This window comes from Channa argus, chromosome 19, assembly GCF_033026475.1.
Source record: "Channa argus isolate prfri chromosome 19, Channa argus male v1.0, whole genome shotgun sequence".
NCBI lineage: Eukaryota > Metazoa > Chordata > Actinopteri > Anabantiformes > Channidae > Channa > Channa argus.
Window position 1 is genome coordinate 7,494,374 of NC_090215.1, and position 27,560 is coordinate 7,521,933.

The 27,560-nt window shown below is 38.6% G+C and overlaps 1 protein-coding gene across 2 annotated transcripts; it reads right to left on the reverse strand.

The window, feature by feature from the left end:
• Positions 1 to 581: 581 nt before the first annotated feature.
• rsu1 (Ras suppressor protein 1) lies at positions 582 to 26,583 on the reverse strand. 2 transcript variants are annotated; one of them, XM_067486526.1, is made up of 9 exons: positions 26,435 to 26,583; positions 26,150 to 26,285; positions 25,462 to 25,512; positions 20,934 to 21,054; positions 19,126 to 19,244; positions 18,262 to 18,344; positions 17,545 to 17,659; positions 17,096 to 17,228; positions 582 to 2,298 (listed from the first exon to the last, which is right to left on the reverse strand). In XM_067486526.1, the coding sequence occupies exons 2-9, from the start codon at positions 26,256 to 26,258 to the stop codon at positions 2,196 to 2,198; spliced, it is 834 nt and encodes a 277-aa protein (XP_067342627.1). In that variant the 5' UTR covers positions 26,259 to 26,285; positions 26,435 to 26,583; the 3' UTR covers positions 582 to 2,195. The 2 variants fall into 2 exon arrangements, with proteins under 2 accessions (XP_067342627.1, XP_067342628.1); XM_067486527.1 differs by having other exon boundaries at positions 26,150 to 26,267; positions 26,435 to 26,562.
• Positions 26,584 to 27,560: the final 977 nt, after the last annotated feature.

A 27,560-nucleotide genomic window follows, 5' to 3' on the forward strand; every position in this document is an offset into this window, starting at 1 on the left:
TTGCCTTAAAAACAAAAAACAAAAACCTGAAATAAAACAAATGAAAGTCAACAGAGGGTAAGTCATGTTGCCATTACTTTCTGATTCTGTCTGTGATAGATGAAGGCCTTAAACTAAGGCTCCCATATTAAATGACCTCTTCTTAGAAGAAGCCCTCTGTATCTGCACAGCTTTTGTGAATGTTATCCAATCTTTGTTGTTGATTGTTGATTAAATCTTTGTTGATAACCAGCTTCAACCCTCATATCCAGAAATGCATATTAAGCCATGAAAAATCCATAAGCAGATATTCTAACTAGCGCTTAAAAAAACCTATTCTAGTCTGTAGAACTTCCAACCGAGTCAGTCTATGGAGGTTTGTGAAGCTGCTCTCAAGTCAGGACGGTTGGTTCTGAGGACAATGGAGGTCAGAGTTGGCATGGATTAATGGATGGACATTTCTGTAGCACTGCAGTATGACTCTTAACACTAAGGAACTATTCTAGTTTTATATGGGGATTAAAAAAAAAGCTGTACTGTATTTCCAGGCATTTGTTATATTCAAACCATGGACAGGTTACAGTTTTTAATTAGCACACAAGGACATTGTGACAGTTTTATTTTATATATGTTATATGCAGAGAGCACAATGAACTTTCAGCATATTGCGGCCTGTGATAAAAGCAAGAAAAGTTTTAAAAAACATTACATTGATCCATTTATATTTGCAACAGACTGAAATGTTATGGACGCTTGATAAATAACAAGAATTTGGAATTAAAGTAACAGCAGGGTTCATACATGAGAATGTAGTCACACCTGAAAATGCTCTGAGGTCAGTGGAATAAACATATAGCAGGTGTAACTGAGCCTGTTTCCTAGCTCTTGGAGATAATAGTCACCATTTTATTTGAAAATAGTTGTTCTGAAGACTCCAATTTTGTTGTCAAAAAGCCCCCAGCCTCCATATGCTACCATTCAAGCTGCTGTACTGATAAGTGACCACAATATCTCATGTGCAGCTCTTTCCTCAGCTGTGTAATCTTTAGATATATTATATATACAACATAAGCAAGAAACAAAGTAGGGAGAGGGGCAGGGTGTGATATTATTCACTCAGGAATTCAGAAAATACTGATATAAGACAGTGTAAGCAACAACGTTGTTTAGCTTTTCTTCTAAATGACCTGTGATTTGCTGGTTTAATCACTTTATAATGTCCACTCACTGTAAGTACATAGCACCAAGACTCAGTTAACAAGAGTTTAGGGATGGTGTTCGGTAGCATTTTGTTTGAAGGTGGATCTGAATCCACTTATTAAAACCAGTGGTGAAGCCAGTGCATTTTCATGGCCTGACAGGGGCCTTTGCCGATTTTGGCTTGGCGACCCCCACCTCATACTCAGAAGGCTCTGTGTTTTGCCTTTTCCAAAGAATTTTAGGAGCTTTAATTAATCATCATCTTCATTCATTCTTAGGTATTTTGGATAAGAAATTTAAGAATTTAATGTTTAAAAATTTCTCTTTTTCTAATAACTTTAATATTTCAACTATATTTAATTTTGGTTCATGGTATAATAACCTGAAAATGCGGCACTTACACTGAAGAAAATGATACCTATCAAACTAAACAATGGACATGATGATGACACTGATATAATATACAGAAACAGAGAGTATAATAGTTCATTTAAGGCATAAGACATCATTTGTCAAGACACAAATGATGCTAGATATTTAAACAAACAACTTCTTCATCAGTACCCATGAGCAAATATCACATTTTGCATATATTTCTATTTTTAATTTAGAATCTGTATTCCAGTCCCCCATGCTTGTACACCTGACAACATACGTGCAATAAGTTTTTTCTACTTTGCTGATGTCTGTAGCATCGGAACCAGGTTAGCTAACCTGAGAGCACGAATGACAAATTTATCAAGGGATTAACTGGCCGCAGCGCTTTAGGAAATCCAGATATTTTAAAAACTTGGACATGGATTCAAAACAGAACCAGCTACTGAAACCCATCCCTAGAAAAGTTGATAAAAATAATAATAATCCGCTGGACTCATCATGTGTAGTAGAATTCAGTCCAAACAATACTTTACATATTTGGAAACAAACATACATGTCCAAACAATGGAGAGAAGAAAAAAAGGCACATGCAGTGTTTGGCTGGCTTAGTGGGCGCACATCTCCATCCTGACGTCTCTTTATTTGTTCTTGGCGGCCAGTGGTTTGCGGCTTATCTTCTTACTTTTGTCATTGTTCTTCTTTGGAGGTTCTGGGTTGGCCTGCATGTGTCTGCCATAGAGACTGATAAGAAGAAAAAGAGACTTTTAGTATACAAAGACAACCTCTAGTGTACTAAACCAAAATGCAAAGCATCCATAGAACATTCTCAGACTACACGTAAAGCACAGTCCTCTGCTCAATTGTACATCGGTGCGCAGTGTGTTCCAAACATTCTTAGGAGCTAAAAATGCATACACCTGGTGGTCTTAGGTGGGGAAATCAACAAAGCAGAGAATCATTGCAAACATGGGGCAGGCATGTGATTTCAAAGAGAAAACAGCACATCTGCAGAACAATCATGTAGCATTCACCAATTTTATCTCCGAACAGATCATTTACAATTTAAATATGACTCTGAAATCAATTGAAACATATTATACAGAAACATACCTTAAAACGCTAAACAATTATTCTGTTCACTGTACCATCATCATTATGATGGCTGCCAATTTTATGAGAGGGTTTTCAGATTTTAGTATATTTATTAGCGTATTTCATCACTCGATCTAAGGATTGAAGGATCTTGTCACTGATGGTCATATATCACCCAGTGTAGCACATGTACAGCCATGCAGTCAATGTAAACTACAGCAGCTGGGTGAATGTCTTATTGTGGATTAAAGGTGCATAATCAATATCAATATCATAATCAACATAGCAACAATTAATAACAGATACATTTGAAGTTATGGAGTCTAGGTCAGTAATGATGAGCAACATTCACTGTGGTTCACTTATTAGTGTTTATTACTGCTGAGGAGTGGAGTGGTGTCCTCCATTTCAGCCCCTCGAGCCCAACCCGCAACCCCAACCCCAAAGGCCCACCCACTCCACCATCCCATCTCTGTCTGTCTCCACTTCTCCTCTCCCATGGGTGTCTCATCTTCACACAAAAGCTAGAGAGCTCATTGGAGTGGAAAAGACCTTTTCTTCAGCTCAGCCCCTCTGTGCTCGTCCACCAGCCTGTTTTACAGATAATTGTCTTTGTTTTTTTTTCATCTTACTGTACTTTATGTGTGCCCGGGGTTTTAAAGAAAACTCACTGAAAATGTTGGAGCATGTCATTGGCAGAATTGGGCAGCTCTCATATATTTTTGGGGGTAAACCTATGTTGCTTATGTTGGTCATATTACCAGCATGTATGGCAAACACACAGGCTCACACACCATCCAGTTGTTGATTAAGTGTTTAAAGGTTTAGATTGTATAACTTGGGACAAGTTTTTATGAACCGGTGTTGTTGTGTATCTTAGCCAGCTGTGTAGGTCATGAGGGCTGGAACCTATCCCATCTCAGGGCCAACACGCAGCGATACACAAACACAGAACCATTCACATTCACACCTTCAGGCAATATAGTCATCAATTAACTGTCTTTGGACTGTGGGAGAAAACCACAGTACTTTACGGAAACCTATGCAGACCATAGTAGGTGAATTCAAACCTGGGACCTTCTGGCTGTGAAGCAGCAGCACTAACCACTCCACAACTGTGCCGTCCTTCAAATGTCTTTGACAAATTAATATGGTAATTAACTATATGATAGGACAAAATAGCACCAACAAGGAAACTAAAAGAAAAACATGCCTTTCAAATCGTTATAGACACTATGGTCACGTTTTTTACGGTCTATGCTGCCCACTCACACTCACACACACACACACACTGAGAATGTACAGAAATACAATGGTGATACACTGTCAGTCTATGATTGAAGTGTCTTGTATGCTCCCGTCTTCTTTCTGACTCTATCCCATGTCAACATTCTCAACTGGGAATTAAATGCTGCCAAACCCCCTAATATCTGCTGCCCATCAAAAGCACAGTAGGCCTACGGCACAGAGACAGAAAGAAGAAACAGAGAGAGAAGGGACAGATACCATGGTATCTCCTCCCCATATTAACATGACTCCTTGATTTATAGGTGGCTGTCTTTTTTTTTTTTAATCTCATATTCAGTGAGACTGTTAACCTTTGAAAAGCCCACCACTCTGCATTTCTATAGAAAGTGTTACACTGCTGTGACCGACCTTTGTTTACTTTCTATAATTTTTCTACAGTAAAATGGCACAACTATTTACACTGTTAGTGTGCCAACATGAGCAATTAGCAGGGCCTTAGGGCGGAGTTATGGCAGAAAGTTTTGCATGGAACTTTGTATGATCACACTTTAAATTAAACAAGGTAATAAATGAAAATAAAACGAAAAGCTGACCAGTTCAAAGCTTTTTGATTAATAGCATTGAAATGTTAATTCAGTAAATCTGTCCAAACCCAACCCAAGTCCCACTCCACCCTCACGTCTCTCTTGTGAGTTGCCTGCAGACTTGCAGGGCTCCAGGCATAAAGTCTGCAGTTAGACCTTTCTCACCAGAGGTGTTTCAGCATGTTTTTCATGTCACCCATCTTAACATGTCTAATTGTAAACATACATCATACTTATATATGTAGACACAAACTGCTTATGAGGTGGTATTTTACTAACAGTATGTGCCCAACTGTGATCCAAAGCGTATATCTGTGTTATGTGCATAGCAACAGTAATTTTATGTGGGGCATTGTGGGCTTCCCAAAACACTTCTTTTATGTAACCGATACTTAATGCTGAATACAGGTGGATCACTGAAGTTGCTGCTACATTGAAGACATGCTGTTAGTCTTGTTAACACCATATCTGTCAGCGCTGACACTCAACCCACCTCATGAAGCAAAGGAAGCCCCAAGATACTACAACAAGTCTCAGAGTGGCGCCTTTATCATGTGTACTCACATACAACTATAATATCCAAAGCATATAGACTGTTAAGAATCAAGATGACTTTTAAGCTTGGAAAATTATTATCCAAGCCAAAAGTAAAACCAACAATTAAACTAACACAGACTACACAGGACTGGTTAATAACAGCTGTCCAAGACGGAAATTAATTTTTTACTTTTTATACTTCTTTCTCTTTTTACTTTAGCTATTTCTTTGAGGATCAAAAAGAATGTGTACAACTGTCAAAATCTGTGAGACACAGCTACATCACAACCATATTTATGGTTTGTCAATACATGCCATATCATTACAGCTGAAAGTGAACAGGAGGCACCGTGGTGTGATGAACCAACACAGGAAATGCTGGAGGAGATCACGACTGTAGTGACTGACTATATGCACTCCCTTATGAAAAGCAAAATTATTCATTTAGTCAATAAGTGGCCAGTGCAGCTCACTTGGTGCTGTCATAACAAGCTAGTGTTAGCATAATTGTTGGTCCATATCACTGATAGATGGGCAAATGAGAGAAGGATGTGAAGGGAGGAGGAAGAGGAAAATGATCAGTCAGTGTGTCATTGAGCAAAAAATAAATCAATGTGAAGAGGACAGAATCTTGCAGCTTAACTGATGATGGAGTGATGCCTAAAAAACGGGAAGAAATAAGGAAGTCTGTATTTATTATTGGGGTTTAATAATTTTCTTTTTAATAGTATTTCTTTTTAGTTGTAGTATTGTATGTGTTGCAGTGAGATTAAGCCAGTCAGTCATTACTGACAGTTGAACTGTTGGAGGACAGCAATATATTAGACAATAAAAAAACAAGGGAGGACACCCTGTCTTTGAGAAAAAGGGCTTCGGATGACAAGTGAAAGTGCTATTAGGTGGCCTGTGCAGACGGTTGGATTGATTAAAATGGGAACACATCTGAAGTAAGACGTAATCTAAGACCCATGTTGCAGAGACCATATATAATTAGTAGAAGGAAAAGAGAACCAGCAAGAGACTTAATGAGCCTATTCAGAAGCCTGCTCTGGAGGGTCCCCCAGCCAAATTTCCCACAGACTGAAGAAGCTGCTTGGATGAGTAGTCAAACGTTTTCAACCAAGATAAAAGTCTAGTTGAAATGACTCAACCTTCAGATAACCAGTCACATGAGGTCCTCTCATTCTGTTTTAAAGCTGCAGCAGGTGAAAAGAGGTGTGGGCAGAGCCTGAGGTGTGTGAGAGAGACACAAAGTGTAACATAATGTGATAAATACAGTTACACAACACCTCCACAGCACAGGACTTACATTATATTTTACAAGCAGTTTGACAATTTGCTTATGTTAACAATGTCCCAAAGTCTTTGATGGGGGTAAGAACTTAGAGGACAGATAGGGTTTTTACAGTTTTTACTTAAAATATTGGAGGTGTGCAGCAGTTAAACAAAATGTATAGCAAACTAAAATTTCTGTATATTTTATCAGGTATAAAATATCGGTGTATATGACGATTATTAATATGTTGTTTTGAATGATCACCATGCAGCAGTATGAGCTCCCCAAGGCAAGTTCTTAACAACTTTTATTGTAATGTAATACAGTAACTCAACAACAGTTCATATGATGAGCATATGCTATTCAGTTGTACACAGGCTTGGTGTTTAACATCTAAATCAACTTTAATGAGCCTCATTTACTATAACCTGTTTTCAGCAGAGCTAGCTATAATTTGAACTGTACATTACCTTTGATGATGTTTAACACATGTATGTTGTGTCCTCTTTTTTAATTTGTTGAAACCTTCAGCACTACCATCCCTGCATCATACACTGAGATCCAGAGAGGTGAGGCCTTCTTCCCATTTTCAACTTACTGCAAGAACACTAAACTATTTCATTTTGCTTTTATACAAGCAATACAGAGTTCACTTTACAGATCAACATAACGATTTCCCATTTCTTTTAAGAGTGTGTGTGTGTGTGTGTGTGTGTGTGTGTGTGTGTGTGTGTGTGTTCAAGGGCAGTGATGAGCTGTTAGAGCCAATTAAATGCAGAAGAACAGAGGCGAATGGATCCAAGTTCCTGATGATGTCTTTATGGAGCTCTGCTATTCCTCACGGCTTAATTAATCACAGCAAAGTTCCGTGTGTGTGTGTGTGTGTGTGTGTGTGTGTGTGTGTGTGATTGTGTGTGTGTGTGTATGTGTGTGTTAAGAGATTGAAAGTTGGTATTAGCTTTACTTTACTCATGTGTATGTGTGTGTGTTACAAAGTGGAAAATATGTATATGTGAGTCCGTTAGTGATAAATGTGCAGGGAGGCCAAAGGCCATTGATCTGATGGGGGTCCTTCCTCTCGTAACCACCTCATCTTCGCCAGAGCTGCCAAGCAATTTAGTACCTCTCTTTACAGGCAGGGAAACATTAGTGGGAAGAGAGGAGAGGAGAAAGGAAAGGGAAAAAGTAGCAGTCAAAATAGGAAAGGAAGAGTGGGAAGGGGGAGGGAAGAGATACTAATTTAGATTCATGACAAACAACTTCGGCTTTCAGCCAATGCTGGCTAAAGCTCTCTGCCCTCATCATTAGTTAGTTACACTTCCTGCTGACCAACAAGTACTTTCTGGGTTGTGTTTGTGAGAGTGCTACTTTATCTATAACCAAAGTCAACACAAACAGTCTTAACCTGAGTCCAAAATCATCCCCTACTCACTATATAGTGCAAAATTCTGTGTTCGCCACTTTGTAGTAGTGTTGTGTTTGAATCTATTAACTATATAGTGCACTCAAAGTATCCCACAATGCAATGCTAAAAGTAGTGTGCACGGCATGTATACTAATTTATGCTAACAATCCCACAATGAAATGCTCCCCATTTTAAACTACAGTTCCAAAGCTCAAAAAGCTTTGAGTGATGATTGTTAGAAAGTGACAGAAATGCTAACTGACTTCTTTTTAGTGTACATTATATATGGAGTAGGGAACGAGTCAGTAGGGGGGGATTTTGGACACAGTCTTAGTCTTACCTTAGTACACACACACACTGAAGTGCATTCCACATTTTTCTGCACCATTTGTCTGCAGGCCTCTCCCTAGCAAGACCTAGTCAACAGTCAGGTTTGGATTAGTCTCAGCTAACCTGTCAATAAACATCTTAAATATTATACTGTACAGTTCAAACTAAGTAATAGGGACATTAGATTTATCTAAACTGCAATATAGCATCCACAACTGTATATATTCACAAATAAAGACTAAGCTAAGAGCACTTAGGCTTTCAATACATATGCTACTAAAACATATACTAAAGTGATTATTTTGTATATAATTTGGGTAGCTCCAGCTTCTTGGACCTCTTAGTGGTAGGGGCAAACAAAAATGACTCCTGCTTCTAGTTTGACAACCTACCCACTTTATTGGTTTGTCTGTCCAAGCTGAGACAGCAGAAGCAAACAAGTTCTACAGCAGACATCATGCATCTCCGTCAAGGCAGGGAGGCAGATATTGATGAACAATCATTTGACCACAGATCATTATGTGCTGATGTTTGAAATATGTCTTTGTTGATTGGCTAATTATTATTGGTGCTTTTGTGCCACTTGACAGAGATTGAATATGGTTTGTTCATTATTGTTTAATAGTGAATGGATTGTTAGCATTACAGTGGAATATTAAATTATTCATTTCACAGCATTACAGTAAAGAAAGTACTGTTGCTGCAAATTAGCAGAACCACTTGGGAATAAAACTTTATGAGGACAGGTGTGTCAAAAACTTGTTCAAGGCATTATTGATAGTAGGCCCGGCTAAAATAGTAACACAAATAGAAGAAATGCGTGTATTTATACATGTATGACCCTTTACCTCTCCAGAAAATCTGATCTTTGACTGCACACGTACACATTGCAAAATTTAAAACAAAATTACGTGACTCCAGCATAACTGTGGCTAGTTTTAGCAGAGCATATCCCATACTGTATTGTCCACTGAACACAGAGAAGCCAACCTGAAATTAAACACTGCGTACCTAATATTAAACATGGCGTGTAGTATGCATGTAATCTGGTTTCTAATCAGGTCTATGGGCCGACTGTGGTGCAGGAGGTAGAGCAGTTATACACCAATCCCAGGATTGTTGGTTCGATCCTCCTGTCATGCATCGAAGAGCCCTTGAGCAAGACACTGATCCCCCGTGAGTTTAGGCTAGCTGCATGTCAGCTCCCCATCAGTGTGTGTGTGATTGCGAGTGTGAATGGGAGAATGAGAAGCAGCGTAAAGCACTTTGGGACCCAATAGTTGGAAAAGTGCTACATAAGATAACAAATAGCTGCAATTGGGAACAAGCAGCTTTGTAAATGAGGGAGAGATCATTTGAGGAGCGATGCCGCCTCATATATCCCAAAGTTTGCCTAAAGTCCGACAGAAGATTTAAATAACACAAAGTGCCTTGTAGACTTCTAAATAACTTCCCCTCGCAGATTTTTTTAATTTGGACAGTTTACATTTTGGATCCACTATGTGTCTCTCGGTCTTTTCCTTTCTCTCACTCTGCACTGTCACTCTGCTACAACACATACAATATGAAAAAAAAAGAATGCATGTCCATGTGGGGGGCCGTGGTCCACGTTTCTTTCAATTGCCTTTCTGCTGCTACAACTGTTGGATTTTCCAATTAAACAAAAATTGCAGCGGCCTGAAATAATTAGACACCAGTGGCCTACCAGTGGGATAATGACAGAAATCTAACTTCACAAAAAGACAGACAAAAACACTGATTAATGATAACTTCTCTGACTACTAAATAATGCAGCTCTTCCTTGTACTGCAGGCTCGTTTTTCTCATCGGTTTCTACTGATTAACGCAAGTTATGAGAGAGACAAAGGTCAGAGGTGACAACTGTTAGCAGAAGCTGCCAAAAGAAGGAAATAAACTCAAACAGAGCTACAGAGTATGTTAGGGAGGAGATAAATAACCTACATGGGTGTATTAAAAAGAATAAAGAATATAAGTGAGGTAATACAAAAAACCAGTGCTCCTCTTTAACAAGCAGAATGAGGGACTGGTTTTAAAACCTGAATGGGTCACAGGAGGATGGAACCCTGAACTACTTTGCGTCACAATAACCAATTCACTTACAGTACATACACTACATGTCTACAATTTTTAAATAATCCAAATATTTTCTCACAAATTGCCAAGGGCCCTAGAGTCAGGGAAGTCTGATAGCCTCGATCTTTTTACTATATCTTTTTACTACGGATGGAAATATGTGTAATAATACATATTACTTACTTGAGTACAGCCATGCATTTTATACGGTACCCTGTTAAACTGCTCACTGAGAACAAATGAAGTAATGCTCAAGTGTCCTCAATTATTGAGGAAAAAAACTAATAGAGCGTCCTGCAAAGCATAAGCCTGATGAAAATATGAACTAGAGACAGACCCAGCCAGAAAATGGTGTTCAGACACTGTGTGCTGGGCAAAACTTTATATAAAGATGGATGCAGTGACGTGTGATGTCACTAATTTGCACTGGGGAAAGGTTAGTGATTGATATAAACCATTCAGCTGCTAGTGCTTCCAAAAGACAACTGACTTTCACTTTGTACAGTCCATGAATGCCTCAGACACACATCGAGTAAAGAAATGGTAAAGACGTAGAATGAGGAAGAGCAGACGGCTGACCACAGTGAAGAGATGAGGCTCAAATAAATATTTGACTTTAACGACCTGCTAGAAAACAAAAATAAATTGTATGTACAGGTCTGTATTAGTTATGTGGTCCAGCAGAGGGGGGTCCTAAAATTCACATTTTGTCCTGTTGCATGCACCTCTCTGTAAACAAAGTTAGTGACATGTTGCTATGACAGAATAAATTTTGTAAAAATGAAACCTGGCGTATATAGAATGGTATGTGGATTTGTTATGCACACTTTTCTAATTGCCAAATAAACTGTCAGCGTTTCTTGAAAATGTCAGGGCCAAGCTAGAAGTTTGGGGACCTTGGCATGGAAGAGTTTGGGAACCTGTGGTCTAACAGATAGGCAGTTATCGTGAATGTTAGATCCGAAAGGCTCGAGATTAGGCAGAGGTAACCAGTTAGGTTCCATTAGGGTGGGGCCAAACGCATATTAATGATAAAACAAACTTTACATTCTCTCAAATCTTTTTGAGATCCTCGCGGCAGTGACCAAGAGAAACAGGTGGTTTGCTCAATATTCAGGAAAGGCAGAATTATTTAGACATGAATGAAAACCAGCACGCCTTTATTTGCCCTACCACAAACACGGCAAGGTCAGGAACCTGCTCTAGTTGTTACTGTCATTCACTGTAAATCAGGCAAAATCTCACGAATGTCCAACAGGCACATCAGAAAAAACAATCAAAAAAAAAATTAAAAAAAAACAAACAAACTCCTTAACACCAGCCTAGGCTGTAATTGCAATAAATTATAAAAGGTACAACCTCCACTGATTTATTATTTATTTATTTGAATAAAATTAATGAACAATATAGCCAAATGTAGACAGTATACCTAGGGGTATACAGATGCCTTATTCAGTATATTTTCACTTAAAACTCCAGAGGTTAAAATCAGTGAAATTAGTTCTTATGCAGTGAAGACGAGGGAGCGGGGGGTCGACATGAGACAGAGGTTGCAATATCAGCCCTCCAACTGTAAGACCTTCTCACTGCAGGGACCTGGTGCAGCCATCTCTGACAGGCACTAATGCCTGAATATAATTAGACAGTAAGTGTGAGGAAGGAACTGCACTTTGCGTCCATAGAACTAATCAAGCCTGGTGGAGCAGAAAGGATTGGGAATGACATTGAATGAGAAGAGAGACATAACATGTTAGCATGTTGGTGTAAAAACTGCAGAAAAATTGGGACCATGATAAAAAGCATATCAGAATTTTATAGAACAATTTCCTACCTGTAGATGGCCCCCAGCCTTAGTTCATTTTAGTTCAGTATCAGTATTAGTCTATTGCAAGAGAAGAGTTTCTCTCTACAGTAGGTTAATATGCCATGAGCTACATTATCTGGCAGCTCCCTGTCAGGTTAACAAGATTGCTGATGAAACATGTAAGTCAGGTAACATGTCCCTACTGTCTCATTTCATCTGCCATTGTCTTATCTCTTTCTTTTATGCACACACACAATTATGTAGGAGGATGATGGACCTTTAGTACATAGACATACAGTTTCTATTTGTTTTTATAGTTTATGTACATGATTACATTTTCTACCACAGCATTGTTATTAGCTGGCAAGTCCAAATTTTCTAAGAAGCACTGTGTGACTAGTTTCTAATGAACTATGCTTTATCAGTTAAGTCTTCCTTTCTCACTTAGTTCATGATCCGTGTCACACTTCGCAGCCTTACTGTATGAGTTAAACGGTCACCCTGAAAGCTCTTTCCACTTGGCTGTGTGACCTCTGAGCCATTTTTGTAGCGTTTTTTGGTAATGCTGCACTCGACTGCATCTGTACATTAAAAGACAGCCACACTAGCAAAACTCAAAAAAGAAGAGAGTTCAAAATATTCTATGTACATTTTTGCAAAATCCAGTGAAAACATGTTTAACCACCTCCCAATTTCTCCTCTTCTGAATATTTTAAATGGTATTTGTATTTACTGAAGTTACAATGAAATGCAATACCAAACAGGCCTGTGCGAGAAGGTATCTGCCCCTTTCATTATAACATCCAAAAAAGCTACCAAACAAAAAAACTTCGCTCTGGAAAGAGTTATTTAAAACTTGGAACAATGGTAAACATTCCCAAAAGTTCTGGTAACCTTGCTGTTAAAGCCTCTCCAACAATTTGTGGTCTTCTACATGTCTTTGTTTTCGTAGTCTTAAAATCATGGCTGGTACTGCATGTGGCATTCTCCTCAGAGGAGGAAGCTATGCTTAACCTGAAACAGGGCTTGATAGAAAAGTTGAAGGTACTTGTTCACCTCTACAAATCTAAAGTACGCAAAGTTGCAAAATGGTGATGATCAGAGCAGCTTTTAGGCACAATAATCAAAGCATACTGATGTCGTAACCCTTAAGAGATCCTTTAAAATCCAATCAGAAGATTTAACTAACACAAAGTGCCTTGTAGACGTCTAAATAGGGCGTTTTATTTGGACACTTTGTCTCCACTATGTGTCTGTCTGTCTTTTCCTTTCTTTCCCTCTGTGCTGTCACTCTGCCACAACATGAATATGAAAAAAAAAGAATGCCTGTAAACAAAGTCCATGTTTCTTTCAATTGCCTTTCTGCTGATAGAACTGTTGGATTTTTCATTACATTAAATTAAACAAACATTTCAGTGGTGTAAAAATCATTACACACCAGTGGGATAATGACAGAAATCTAACTTCACAAAAACACGGATTAATGATAACCTAACTCTGATTTTTTAAATATAAATATCAAATATTACTTATATGTTTTGGGTTTTTAATTGGGGTAGTTACTGGAAGATTATTAGAAAACATTATGTACAATACAATAGTTTTCTACAGTCTATCTACACTACAATCGTCTACAATAGTTTTATGTCCTCTAGACTTCTTCTGTGAGCAATATTTATTTTAAAATTTAAGGGAAATTGAAAGGGTTAGTCAAACATAAATTATGACCTCATGGTGGCACTGGACCATTTTTTAGAGAAGCACATTTATTATGTTGTAAAAATCATAAACACTAATATTTCATGATATTATATTGCTATTTAATATTGTTGCTCTGAACCAAAGAGTCTGGACAGCCTTACTATCCTACTGACATCACCACACCTCAACATCAATGTAAAGCAAAAAAAAAAAAAAAGCACTGCATTGAAAAGCTGAGCCTCTCTTATTTTACAATTAATGCGCCTCACACTTACACAAGGACACAGCTAATCAGCCACATGCTTTGATCAATATGTTGATTTCCATGGATATGGTTATTAGACAACTGATATGGAGCTTCATTTATAAATTCTCCCTTCTCCCTAAATGCCATTTTATAGCAAGCAGAGTGGAAGAGCACTGTATTATTACTCCTTTCCTTTTTATATTTAAGGCTCAGGAAACTAAATTAGAAAATGGAGGTGCAGACAGATGTGTGTGAGTGTGTTGACAGAGGTGGAAGATGAAGGACATTTAGTCAGGTGTAGATGAAGCTGTGAAGACACAAAGATCTCTTTGGGAAATTGTTTAACACCTGTCTAAAGACAGACAGCTGCTCTTTGTGTGTGTGTGTGTCTGTCTTCTCTTTCATTGTTGCACATCCTCACATGCAATAGCACATCTTTCTCACTCTCACGTGTTCTCACAGCCTGCTCATACAGTGGGTCTCACAGACTGTGGGTGTATGGTCATCATAAGAGGGGCAACAAACTGAAAATAGCTTCATGCGGGGCTACGCATGCAAACGTACTAAGGCCAGGCTGCTTCTTATTGCTCATCACTTCAACGGTAACTGACCAACCTGTTTTGCTGACTTTTAGTAGTTTAACTTTGCTCCTTGCTGCAGTAAAAGGACACATGTAAAACCTGACCCTCTTACATCACTGTTACAGTACATGTAATTTACCAGTGCCCACATGTGACTACACGTCCTCGGACAGCTCAGTGATGTTGTCTGTCATCAGAGGTGGAACATAGTGAAAACAAACTCTTCAGCCGTTGATAAGCACACCTTTTAAATGTACACTAGCAAAAGCAGTAAAGCAGTGCCCCACTGTCTTCTTGAACTATATTTTGTTGGTACTTGACTACTGGGAGGACAATTGAAGGGACTGGCTGTGTTACAACTTGCCTACTAGATGTAAGGTGTGCAGATGTGTTAAATAGATGCACATGTTGCCTCACATGTTGAGTTAAGGTTGACAGTGATCGATAAAAAGCAGCTAAGCTCTCCATCATCCATGACGCACACAGGTGACTGGTTAGTTTGATCTGCTTGACATTAAATAGAAAATATAGCCTTTTATTCCAGAAGGCATGAAAGAAGTTCCTGGCTGGTGTGGTAAAAATTACAGTCCACAGGGTCTCAGTGTTCCAGTGGGAAAATATACAGTACACACCACATCTGAGTACAGCCCCAGTCAATATGAATAAAAATGTAAGTAATTCAAATTCTGTCATTGGATTTGTTTTGTAAAAATGTTAAAGAACAAATTAAAAAAACATCTGTAACAAAAGTCACTTCATCCTTTATTAGTGAGATGCCATGAATGAAGTTTTTATAGATTTGTGTGTCTGCTTTAATTTTCATTATAGATTTTATCGTGCTGGACATGAAGGCTTCCACTCTTCTACCGTCCTTCACAGATGATTCTTTTCACCTGCTCTTTAAAAATACTCCAAAGGTGACATACTACACTCTTGGGTAGGTCATACTTTTCACTTTATCCTTCTATAAAATTTTTACATTGTGTTTTGGATCATTGTCATGTTGGATAATTAATCTCCTAATAATCTTCTTGAGGTGTTTGGTTTATACTGCAGATTTTTTAAAAATGCCACGCTAGATGACTAATGGTCCTAACTGGTTGGAGACATTTAAGTTTAACTGAGCTGCCTTTCCCTGAAGTTGATTTGCCTGTACTTGCTTATACTGCATTAACACCTACAGAAACAAAGCAGTAGGCAGAAACAACAATATTTCGCTGACGCTTTTACCTCTAGCACCACTAGTAAGCAAAAATGTTGAAAAGTTATCAAATCAAATTCTGGCTCTCCGCATGATAAATCCATTCTACTTTGAAAACTGTTTTCCTCTTGCACCCACTTCAAGCCAACGCTTCTGACATGGTAGAGTGCCTAAACATATTTTATGCCACAATTACAAAATGATTAAATATAAAATCAAGGTTTACTGTTAGGGCCTGTTTCCGACAGGGATTGTACTAACTTACTTTCACTGCACACACAAGACTTACTGTGCACTATGCACATAAACGTATGCAAACATAATATATAATGCAATATGGCTGAGACATAGTTTTTCTGTCTCACTCACACATTTCACACAGTGCACGGATCAGTTCCAGAGCATGCCTCAGAGCTGCAGTTTGAAGAATTCACACTGAGGATTTGAAGCATCTCCTTCTGCCTGGAACAAAGAATTAATAGCAGACTTCTGTTTCACAGTGAAGCCTCCACATTCTTTTTCGCCAGAGAGAAGACTGCTTAGACTTAACATTTCTGCTCTCCAACATACACATACTGTATATACATCTGACATCAGCAAGCATACATCACAAAAATTACACCTCAAATCACATGCAACTCCGTGATTAGCTGTGGGCACAGATAGTGGAAATCCTCACTGTCTTATAAGATATTGTCAGGGTTATAATCTTCTCACGTGCAGATCTGTATTAATTTACCACTGAAGTTTTTCGTCAGTATCCGTAGTGGACACCACCAAACCTCCATAATTACATATCTGTGGACGATCCGCACTGCCGTCAGACAAAATTTCAAGCTTTTGCAGGTACACTGACCCTGTGCATTCTGCCTTGATTATTGTCCCATTTGTCTGAGTGAAACCCATTAAAAAAATATGGCTTTCTGCAACCCAACAATAATACAATAACCAGCAGGTTTTTAAGGCCAAAACAACATAAAAGCCAACCTTCTCATCTTGACTTACTATCCTCACACACTTTCAACCCTACCCCTCTGGATACACGGCGCTGCTCCTCTCTAACTTGCTTTGTCACTTACACACTTGCACATTTACTCAAACACACAAACACACTTGTATATGGTTTCCCCAATCCAGATAGTACTGGATGTGTGGTTATTGCGTGTTAAAATAGTGTTATAATCCCTGTTATATATTATTGAATGTTGATGTTTATGATTCATGTTGCTATCCTCTGTCAACAAAGTACACAAATTGCATTCATTACAAAGGTATTGAAATTGTGTTATAAATGTGGTTGTAATATTACACCACAAGTTGAAATGCCAGAGTTACTAAATTTATTTTGGTAATTGAAATGATTCTATATCTCATTTCAACTTTTACATTACAGATGCCAATTTAAAAATAGTTTTTATGGGTTTGTGTTTGTACTTACTACTTATAGGTCTCTGAGCGAACATATTCAAAAACATGGGAGACCCCCAGCTGGAACTGGTCTGCAATTGGAGTGACCCAGGGATTATTCTCTGCTTTAAACACTTGTTTAGGACCAGTCAAATCCAAATTACCTACAGACACAAAAAACATACATTTATACCTTAAAGACAATTAAACCATGAACTGAGCCATCATGTTATCTGTGGCCTATGCCAAACAACAAACACTTTACCATAGATGTACTATATATTTTTTAATCCTTTACAGTTCAAACAAACCTTTACACTGCCATAAAAAAACAGCCCTAATCCTAGTTTTCCATAGATGTTAGACATGTTGGATTTCAACTGGACTCCTGCAAGATGTGCTCATAACACACTCATGCAAAGGTATACACATTGTCTGCGTGTGTGTGTGTGTGTGTGTGTGTGTACCGAGTTTTAGTACCGATTTCAGGGGGCAGGACAGTCAGTCTGTTGCCCTGGATGTGAAGTTCTTTCAGTTGAGTCAACTCTCCAATGTCTTTGGGCAATGAGATGAGATCATTATCCCTCAGACTCAGCTAAAAAGAGGGAAGAAAACAAAAAAACAGGTGACACTCAATTAACATGCTAAATCTAATACTTACAGTACATAGAAAATCCTTACCACACAGGTTTTCCTGATAACATAATGGAAAACCAAGGTCTTAAAAACTTGCTTTTGTAAGTTAGTATTCCCCATCGAAGTTGAGCTCTGCATTTTTTGTTTAATCAACATCATCAGAAACTACATGTTCATCACATGCCTTATTGTTACATTTTATTTTTATAGTAGAGCTGAACTTTTTTTGCATTGTTGGTTCACAAGGTTTCTAGGTGACATGCATCCACCTCAGGTGAGAACACTGTTGCAGTCCCAATCTGATGAACATGCGAACGTTCAAGTAAGTGTGTCGACTAAATCATTAAACATGAACAACATGCATACAATAATAACATTGTCATTTGTGACAGTCAAACTGCACACTTTCCTCAAAGACCACATGCTTATGATATTCCTTCCAATTTGGCTGGAACAGAAGCTTCTAACATAGTGATTAACTGATTATTCCATCCACCTACCTATATGTTGTGTTAGCAACTGACATGGCTCATTCTGTATGTTGCAATTGCCATTACTTACTATTTGCAACTTGGTCAGCTTCCCGATGTCAGCAGGCAGGACCTCAAAGTCATTGTCACTCAGATAGAGAGCACGAAGAGTAGCTGCAAAACAAGCATCTCTATTAGTCTGCCTCACAGACTGGACAGAATCAATCTATACTAGACCTTCTGTCTGTCTGCCAAAACAACAGACACAGGCAGACAGCGTTGTCAACACGCAGTGAAAAAACAAATCCTCTGTGGAGAGAAAAAAGTACTTTACAAAAAGGAGCTGACGATGTTGCCTCACGTAACCGTTACAATGTAGGGCCAAAAAGCTGCTTCTGCTGTGCAGTCCTATTCATCTTTTAATGTAAAATCTATATTACACTGTACATGACTAATGTAACCAGAGGCCTGGCCACTCTTTCTCCTCCTTCCAGCTTCCTGACCACTTCACCTTTGTTACATTTTTCAGATCATTATCAGCTGATAAGTTTTAGCTTATTAGCCTGTTTCATACTGGCGGCTAGTGTAGTTCACATTACATTTAAAACAGTATACAATTGAAGTTACAAGGCCACTATGTAAAACAATTCTTTAAAAAAAACTCTCTCTCATTATTCTGGCATTTAGCAAATAGAAATAATTTTGGTGATAATAACTGACCTAAAAGAGGAAAAGTTTAGCCTGATTTAATGTTGGACGATGAGAAAGTTTGTGTCTTTTTATACAGCGTATGTAAACATCTGGTTTTAACTGTATGTGAGTATAGAGACAGATATGAAGGAAGGTTATGAAAGAGAGAGAGAGAGCAAGCGAGCGAGAGAGAGAGAGAGAGAGCGAGAGAGAGACAGAGAGACAGAAAGAGAGAGAGAGAGAGACAGACAGACAGACCACTCACTGAGGTAGAAGAAGTTTCCAGGCAGGGAGTTCTGGTTCAGGTTGTTGTAGGTGAGGTCCAACACTTCCAGAGCTGGCAAGGAACCAAAACCTCTGGGCAAGGTGCTCAAACGATTCATACTGTGCTCAGCAACACACAGACCAAATTTATTTACACACACAGAACCCAACACAGTCAACATGCCCATAATTAAAACCTCCTGATTTTTAATTAATTTTAAAAGATCCATCCATTAACTATATCTTCTTATCTCTCAGCTGGAACAAACAGATCTCTAGAAAACCACCCAGCATCATAGATGGGCTGCAAATGACAGCTTCTGGAACTGGAACCAAAAACAGTCTTGCACAGTACATGCATATTGACTGGCCAGGTGAGATTGGAGGCTGGGGCTGAACATCTCCCTGAACTATTTCTGTCACTATTCAGGGCAAATTCCCCTTTCTTCTCTTCCCCTTGGTGTGAACAAGTGTAATATTGTGGACATCTTCAAGGAGAGTATGACTGAAAACGTGCAACCTTGTCCTCACTTCACTCGCCCTTGTCAGTGACTATTCGCATTTCATTGAAGTCATATGATATTTGTTATCAGCATTCCAAAGCTTTATCACATTGCTCTTTTTGGTCTTTTCATTGGATTTTGTAAAAATAAAAACAATACACAAGCTGAGTCTATATATAACCATTTGTTCACGCAACAGACAGGTCTAGTAGACAACTATTCTATTCAATTATATTAAGTTTGTTTGACAAATGAGATTAAGCACTTAAAAAGGTTCAAACTGACAGACACACACACACACACACAGCCAAAACAAAAACAAACAGACGATGAAAAGGAGATGCACAGCCTGAATAGCAGTATGAGGCTTACACTATCCAGATGATGTTTGTCTATGGATCAATACACACCAAGGCTCACCTCATAATCCTTCTGTCACTGACACCCTGCCTATGTGAGCCTGCACTCATGTGTAAACACACTCACCCAGCATTTCCTTCCAACAGGTGAGGAACTGAACCGCCTTTACCAGTTTTGAGGATGGATCAGCCTTTATTTTTGTGTTGCACACAAAGCATAAATGACAATTCTTAGTGTCAGTGTCACGCTAATGAAAAATTAAGGTTTGATCAATCCTGTAAGTATAACCCTCTAAACAAGCTCTCTGACCCTTTTGATTCATTTCTTGACATTTAGCCTAATTACTCAAATCAAGCAGAAGGGCAGAATGGTTCACGATAACTTCTGTAACCAAATATGAGCTGGAACAGCCTGAGGGGGTGATTTAAGTTTTATTGTTGAGCAAGACTGCCAAGATGGAAAGGGAATCTATTGACAGAGGCAGAGGCAGACATGTATGTTTGTGTGTGTGTGGGGAATAATAATGTTCTGCACTTATATAGCACTTTTCTACCTACTGGCACTCAAAGCGCTTTACACTGCTTCTTATTCACCAATTCACACACATTCACACACCGATGGGGGAGCTGCTATGCAGCTGGCCAACACTCACTGGGAGCAACTAAGTTGGGGTTCGGTGTCTTGCTCAAGGACACTTCAGCATGTGACTGGAGGAGCCAGGGATTGAACCAACAACTGTGAGATTGGTGGACAACCGCTCTACCTTCCTGTGCCACAGTCGCCCAGTTTGTGATTATAAAACAGTAGACAGGCCTGTCCTTAGGCCAGCAGCAAATAAACAACCAGCAACTTCACCATGTACTGTACTGCTCCAGTACAAATCTACAGGGATTAAAAAGGATTGGTGGTGGTGTTTGTGTGTGTGTGTGAACAGAGGCAGACATACCCAAGGTTTAGGTGTTTCAGCTTCTGAAGACTGCTGATCTGAGTAGGCAGCTCTTCAATTTGGTTGTTGAACATATTTAGAACCTCTAGATTCTTCAGCTCCGAGATGTTAGCAGGCACCGCTACAAAACACAAGACAGAGAGGCAAGAAAAAGCATATCACACACTTGCACACAAAGCTTGTCCAAGAAGTTTAAAGCTTTAAATCTTCACCCAATACACCACAGAGAGTGTGATTAGTGCTCATCAGCAGCTCATCATCATTAGCACCCGACCAACCGACTGTGTTGACCCTGCATCTATATGTTGACATTTGAACAGCACACATATTGCAATTTCTCTCTTCACTACCATCACTTTTATTCCCCCATGTTTTGCAACCACAGGGTCGGACACAGATCAATGAGCTGGTAACAAAGAGCAGGAAGTTTATCGGATTATAGCGTGATCAATGGAAGAGGAGAGAGACAAAAGAACCAGTGGGGAGGAAGAGGAGGAAAGTAAACTAACCAGGCCCTGACCTGAATGCTGCCAAGAGGATGAGTGTTGAATCTTTGAGTGTGTGTGTGTGTGTGTGTGTTGGGGGGGGGGGGGGGGTCCGTTTACTTCTATACCTATTTCTTAATTATTTTGTATATTTCAGAATCTGACATTAGGTGGACAGGCTGTGTGCCAAGAGAGTTGTTTGTGACAGTTCAGATCAGCGGGTGTCTGTGGATACAAACACACAAAGACAAAATCTCCACCTCTTCATACTTTTGAATAAATTTGTGTCTGTGACGAGCTGATGAGTGGTAGAGAAGGGGAGTGATGAGACCCACCGGGAAGAAAGAGAGGGTGAGAGGAGAGTGATGATTCTGGAGTAAAGTAACCAAGTAAGAGTGACAAAGAAATTAAACTGTAGAAGCCTATTCTACCACATTTTACTGATCCATATTAGACTGATTATCAATCAAATAAATTTGTACGATGATATGGAAGTTTTGAGAGCATCTGTGAATGAGTAACTATTACTGTATTTCGACACAAAGCTCATATCCACTTAAAGACAAAGTCCGCTGACAACCGATTAGACAAAAAGATGCCTGTTCACTTCAACAAGTTATTTTACATTATAATTTACTTGATTTTAATTTACTTGATAAGCAGAATTATTAACATTTTAGACAAAAAATTAGGCATAGTTACTAACACACAACGTCATTAAGTTCAGAAAGCAAATTTTAAGTATTTATCATTGACGTCCTCGCTTAAACGTTTAAAAAAAAGGAAAAATTAAATGTAAAAAATCTGAAAGGAGTCTCAAGGCAAACTGCAGAACTGAACGCTGATTGTATGATTGCTGACTGATGCTCACTGTCTACGTACCTCCTGTTGGCTGCTGTTGCTGCAACTCCACTGTGGCTCATATGCTCACAGTGGAGTAAAAATCATATAACTAATCAGATTACTTACGTTCGATGCAAACCTTTGTGCAGTACAATGATCCAAACTGGGGAGGCCTATGTCCTGATTTCAGGGCATGTAGTCATTGAATAAGAATTATAAACAATAGACTACACTAAGAAGTTAAGTCATTGATGTCCAGTGGCAAAGCAATCCACACTTTAGGAGGTAGATTATGAGATAGCCCATCAACTATAAACCCTGATGTTGGAATGACATCTGTAACAATAGCTACAAACATCTGTAGCTATCCAAAATAATAGCTACAATCATAACCAGTGTGTATAAATCAAGAACACTCCTGCACAGCATGGCAACCACAGTAATGTCACTCAGGATGTGAATGCATGTTTATATAGTTTTTTGTTTTGTTTTTTTCCCGTCGGCTTATCCCATGAGTTCAGGGTCACCTGTTCAGTTTTTGGTTTTTATTACGCCAGATGCCCTTCCTGACACAACCCTCCCCATTTTCTACCGGGCTTGGACCAGCACTGCACAGCTGGGGATAGGAATGGGCTGTTAGGGGTTCAGTGTCTTGCCCAGAAACACTTCGACATATAGCCGTAACCGGGGATAGAACCACTGACCCTGTGGTCCTCGGTATATGTGCATCATAAAGCATATAAGGAGTTTTGTTATGTTCATGATTTTAGCCAGGATAATGTATAATTAAATAACTACACATTAGCTTGCATGTAAATGCACTAACAAAGTATTAATAAAAATATATCATGGTCATAATTGGGTTGAAAAATTATAATGAAAAGATCAGTCCTCTCAGGGTGCCAATAAAGTATGTTGCCTAAAGCACTAAAATGGCCAGTGTCTGAGAGTCAGTAAATACTCAATCTTTCCAGGGCTGCTGATTTAAAGGTCCCACTGTTTCACTGAGGATGTTAGAAATCAATTTCATTTAGCCACTGACCAAGTGGACAAAGCTACAATATTTATAAGGTCCTCTACAGAATAAATTATTGTTATTACCATGTGGGCTGTGTGAGTGTGACACCTGACCTGTTACCTGAGTAACAACAATCAATCAATCAATCCTACCTGACATCCTACCTGACACAGTGCAAGATGCATTTGATATTGGATAGGACGGAGAAGAAGAAAAAAATAATAAAACGCATACTTTCTGCTGCCCTTACGCACTGCTGGCATGGTGGGACAGCTGAGAATTCCCTTACAAGGCTGAAACTACAGAGCACACCTTGAGAGTGCCTGCAGGCAGGTAACTATGCCAATTATGTTATCCCCATTTCTGTCTGATATGGGTTATAAATAACCTGGCAGACTGAGTTGTAATCTTTTTATCCCGACAGCAGATTAGAAACCCTCGATTAAAAACCTCATTTTTCACTGAATCACTCGGGTGCATCATTTCTTTTCAAATAGAAACATTCAAATGTCCACAGCAAGTTGTTATGTGTTTTGTTGTATTTGGTCATATTACAGTACAGTTTGTGATCCAAGAACAAATTGGAATTGTAAAATAATCAGCATTGAAGTATGTTTACTTATATATCATCTTGTTCAGATGTATATGCTGTCATGAAAATGCTTCCAGTTACTAAAAAAAAATAACTAATCAATTGAAATGTCACTAGTGTTTCAATGAAAAAAGAAATACTGCATTACTGAAGTCATAGCAGAGAGTGGAGAAGAAAACAGGAAATCTCACATGTTAACTGATAGTAATATACTAGCCTTCTCGTCCAAAATTCAATGGTATAGAAGTTATAATAATAAACAATCAATTTTATGTGGTTATTCTGCTCTTTAAATGTTTCTTATCACAGTTAAATCATAGGTTAGTGTAGGTGTTTTGATGGATCTGCAATGACCTCTGCTGGTGCAAAACACTGTTACACCACTTCACTCTAATCAGCTATATATAAAGTCCATTTAACACACACACTTTTGTTTCACAGCAAGTATAAACAAAGTGTGACTGAAACAGACTGTAGTCGAATAGTATGACTACAGTGGCACTCACTCGGGTGTAAAACATCACTCACATGATAGTAAATGGATGTATCTGAGGATGTTCCGCAAATATCCTTCGGAAAAGAGCTAACAAATTTAGGATGGTCACTGAAGAAGACTGATATGCAAGTGGAAGCTGAAAAAGCCACAAAGTGGACATTTCACAGGAAACTGTTCCAAACTCTCAAGCATGAATTTGACAAGGGCGTCTTCTTGGCATTTAATGAAATGAGGCACATTTTTCCGACTAATATAAAATAATAGTTAAAAAAAATGGCACAAATAAGTACTTTGAACTAGTCTAATTATTATTTATGCAGGAAATACAACAATATTACGTGTTAAAACAGATAAACTCACACTCTTCTAGTTCTAAAGGATTTTTGGATCGATGTTATTGCTAGAAACATATACAAATAGGAGACACTGCCCATTTGGATCACAGACAGGTAATGGTGTGTTTTGATTTAAAATCACTTTCTGTGTTTTTAGTAACCATTCATATTAAAAATGGCCCTGCATAAAAACAGGCCCTGTGTCGGAGGGCTGTGTCGTTTCTGGTACACAGAAAAATTTGATCCAGGAAATCCAGTTTGGCTGACATGAATACATGTTTTAGCATTTTCTTTTTTCTTTTTTTTTTCTTTTTTTACTGCATGTAAACACAACTGAAATCAAGACATGTTAAACTTTTTTGCCCAACCTGATCAGTCGCATGCACACAAATGTGAAGAGCTAAAGTCAGTCTGAATACCTGTAGGCTTTAGACATACAGGCGCACAGTTTGTGACTATGACATATTCCACTTGTTCCTTCTTTTGATTGAGAATCTCAACACCTATCAAAGTGTTCTGCTGCAAATACGAGTGTCTTTAAGAATCTGTAGCAGATGGACAAGAATCTCAAAGAAGTTTTTTTTTCCTCTTTTGCCAAATATTTGGGATGAACATTTTCTTCTTTTGAGTTGTATTTTTCTTTTATTGCTGTTACATATTATCATGTAACACAGCTCTTGTCCAACTCTGCAGCCTCCATTCGCTGCTGTGCGACAGCTGGTGTGTGTGAGGGAGCAGAGGACAGACGGAGTAGCTTACCTGTCAGCTTGTTGTGGCTGAGGACCAGCTGAGTGATGTTAGACAGAGTGACTGAAATGACAGAGGACATCAAGTCAACACAGCACTGCAATCAAATAGTACAGTTTGTTTACTCGTACGTCCATAGGCGGTAAGTAAACAAGTACATTACTGAAGTACTGTGTTCATGAACAATTTTGAGGTACTGGTATTTTATTGGATTAACCCCTTTGTTACTTTTAGTCCTCTACCATTTAAACAGAAATGTTGTATTGTATATGCCTTTTTTTACTCACTATATTTATATGACGGCTTTAGTTTGGAGATTAAGTCACTTAGTAGAAAAATATAAATATGTAATAAATGATCATGTGTAATGATAGTATAATTATATGTCAGTACATGCAGTAAAATGGGGAAAACATACTTGGCTAATAAATCTGATTCTCATTCTAATTAAAACCTTGTCAAGCAAACCTGGACTAAAATTGCACATTTGTGCTATCAACAGCTCTGAAGTCAATACTGTGTAAAATACAGAAGTACTGAAAACCACACTACCAGCGGAGCTTTGTATTTACTTAATGTTTTTTTAATGACAGCATTTTCGACACGAGTCATATCTGTTTTTGTATTTTATGATACGTAGGACTAGGGGCTAATGGCGAGTTGCACTACAGTAGAGGGTTAACTTGTAACACTCCCTTACACAGCGCTGGGATGTCCATCATGTTGGAAATGCCCCTGTCGCACATCTCCACCTCTGAAAGGTTCTTATCCCGAGTCTCCTCCACTATCTTCTTCAAAGACTTGGACATTGTTTCAATCTAAGAAAGAAAAAACCCCTTAAACCAAACAAACACAGCGGACAGTTAGAAAAGTCGTTTTTCGCACACAGTGACGGTAAATTACTGCAACAACCACAACATGTTTAGCGACAGGAGAAACTGGTGGCAGTTATGTTGGATCACGAGAAACTAACGACGAAGCTCACCGTTTGAAAAGACAAGAAAGGAAAAGGAAAAATATCAGCTTTTAAATTCCCGATAGAGACTTCGCTTCAGGCTCACACCCTACAGGAAGTTTATGTGAGACGCTCCATTCCATAATAGGATACTTCCTGTTCCTAGATGTGTTCGGCCCCTCCCCCCGTGGGCTCCTACAACTCACCATCGTAAAACTGTACACAGCTGGATGGCAACAGCTGCAAGGGCTCCAATTTATCCAAATAAAAAAAACAGTCAAACTACAAACCGCAAACCAAAAATGTTAATTAAAGTATGACTACAATGTGGAATGTAAAATTCAAGCACATGAGTCGCCTGTGCTTCGCGTTTGTTATTTTTGCGATTCTGATACTTGGTCTTGGTCTTTACGGTAAACGAACTTGCTGTTGTGCTGCCCTCCTATTGGTCCAATACACTGTCAGTCATATCTTCAAAGACCTGTTGGAAGAAACTAACATCAACACAAGCTATGAGCTGTGCTTTTGCTGTTAAATCTCTTCAGTATATAATAGCTCACTGAATGAGTTCATCTTATTTACTTTTAAAGAGTTAATAACGGGACCATGCCTTTTCTCTATAAAAACAACTTCAATAGCCAGAAAATAAAAGAAAAATCACTATATGTGTTTTAAATAGATTAATCATTTATTTTTGGTTATTTTGCCTTTCCTGACAGAACAGGACAAAAACATACAGTTACAGAACTAGGGGACCTCATTGTTGGATATAGCAGTAATCCGCCTTCCAGGCAGCTCAGAACTCAAAAGCATCCACCATCCATACAAAGACTTGTTTTTCATGGTATTAATCAAATGCAGCCAACGTCTGTGCAAATGATGGATACTACACTTTTGTACTGTTTCCACATCTAAACACTTTTGGTGCTGTTGTTGCTGGGTTTGTATTCATGATCAGTATTAGTTCTAGGATTAATTCTATTTTCTTTCACTATCTGCTCATTTATCTTTCCATTAAATCTCCTGTGTTTAACTATTTCAGTTTAACTAACAGTTTTATAACCAGAGTTTTTTATTTGTATTACTATTAACCTGCATTTATCATAGTGATTATTGGCAGTTTGAACTGTGCACTCACATGATAGGAAATAACTGC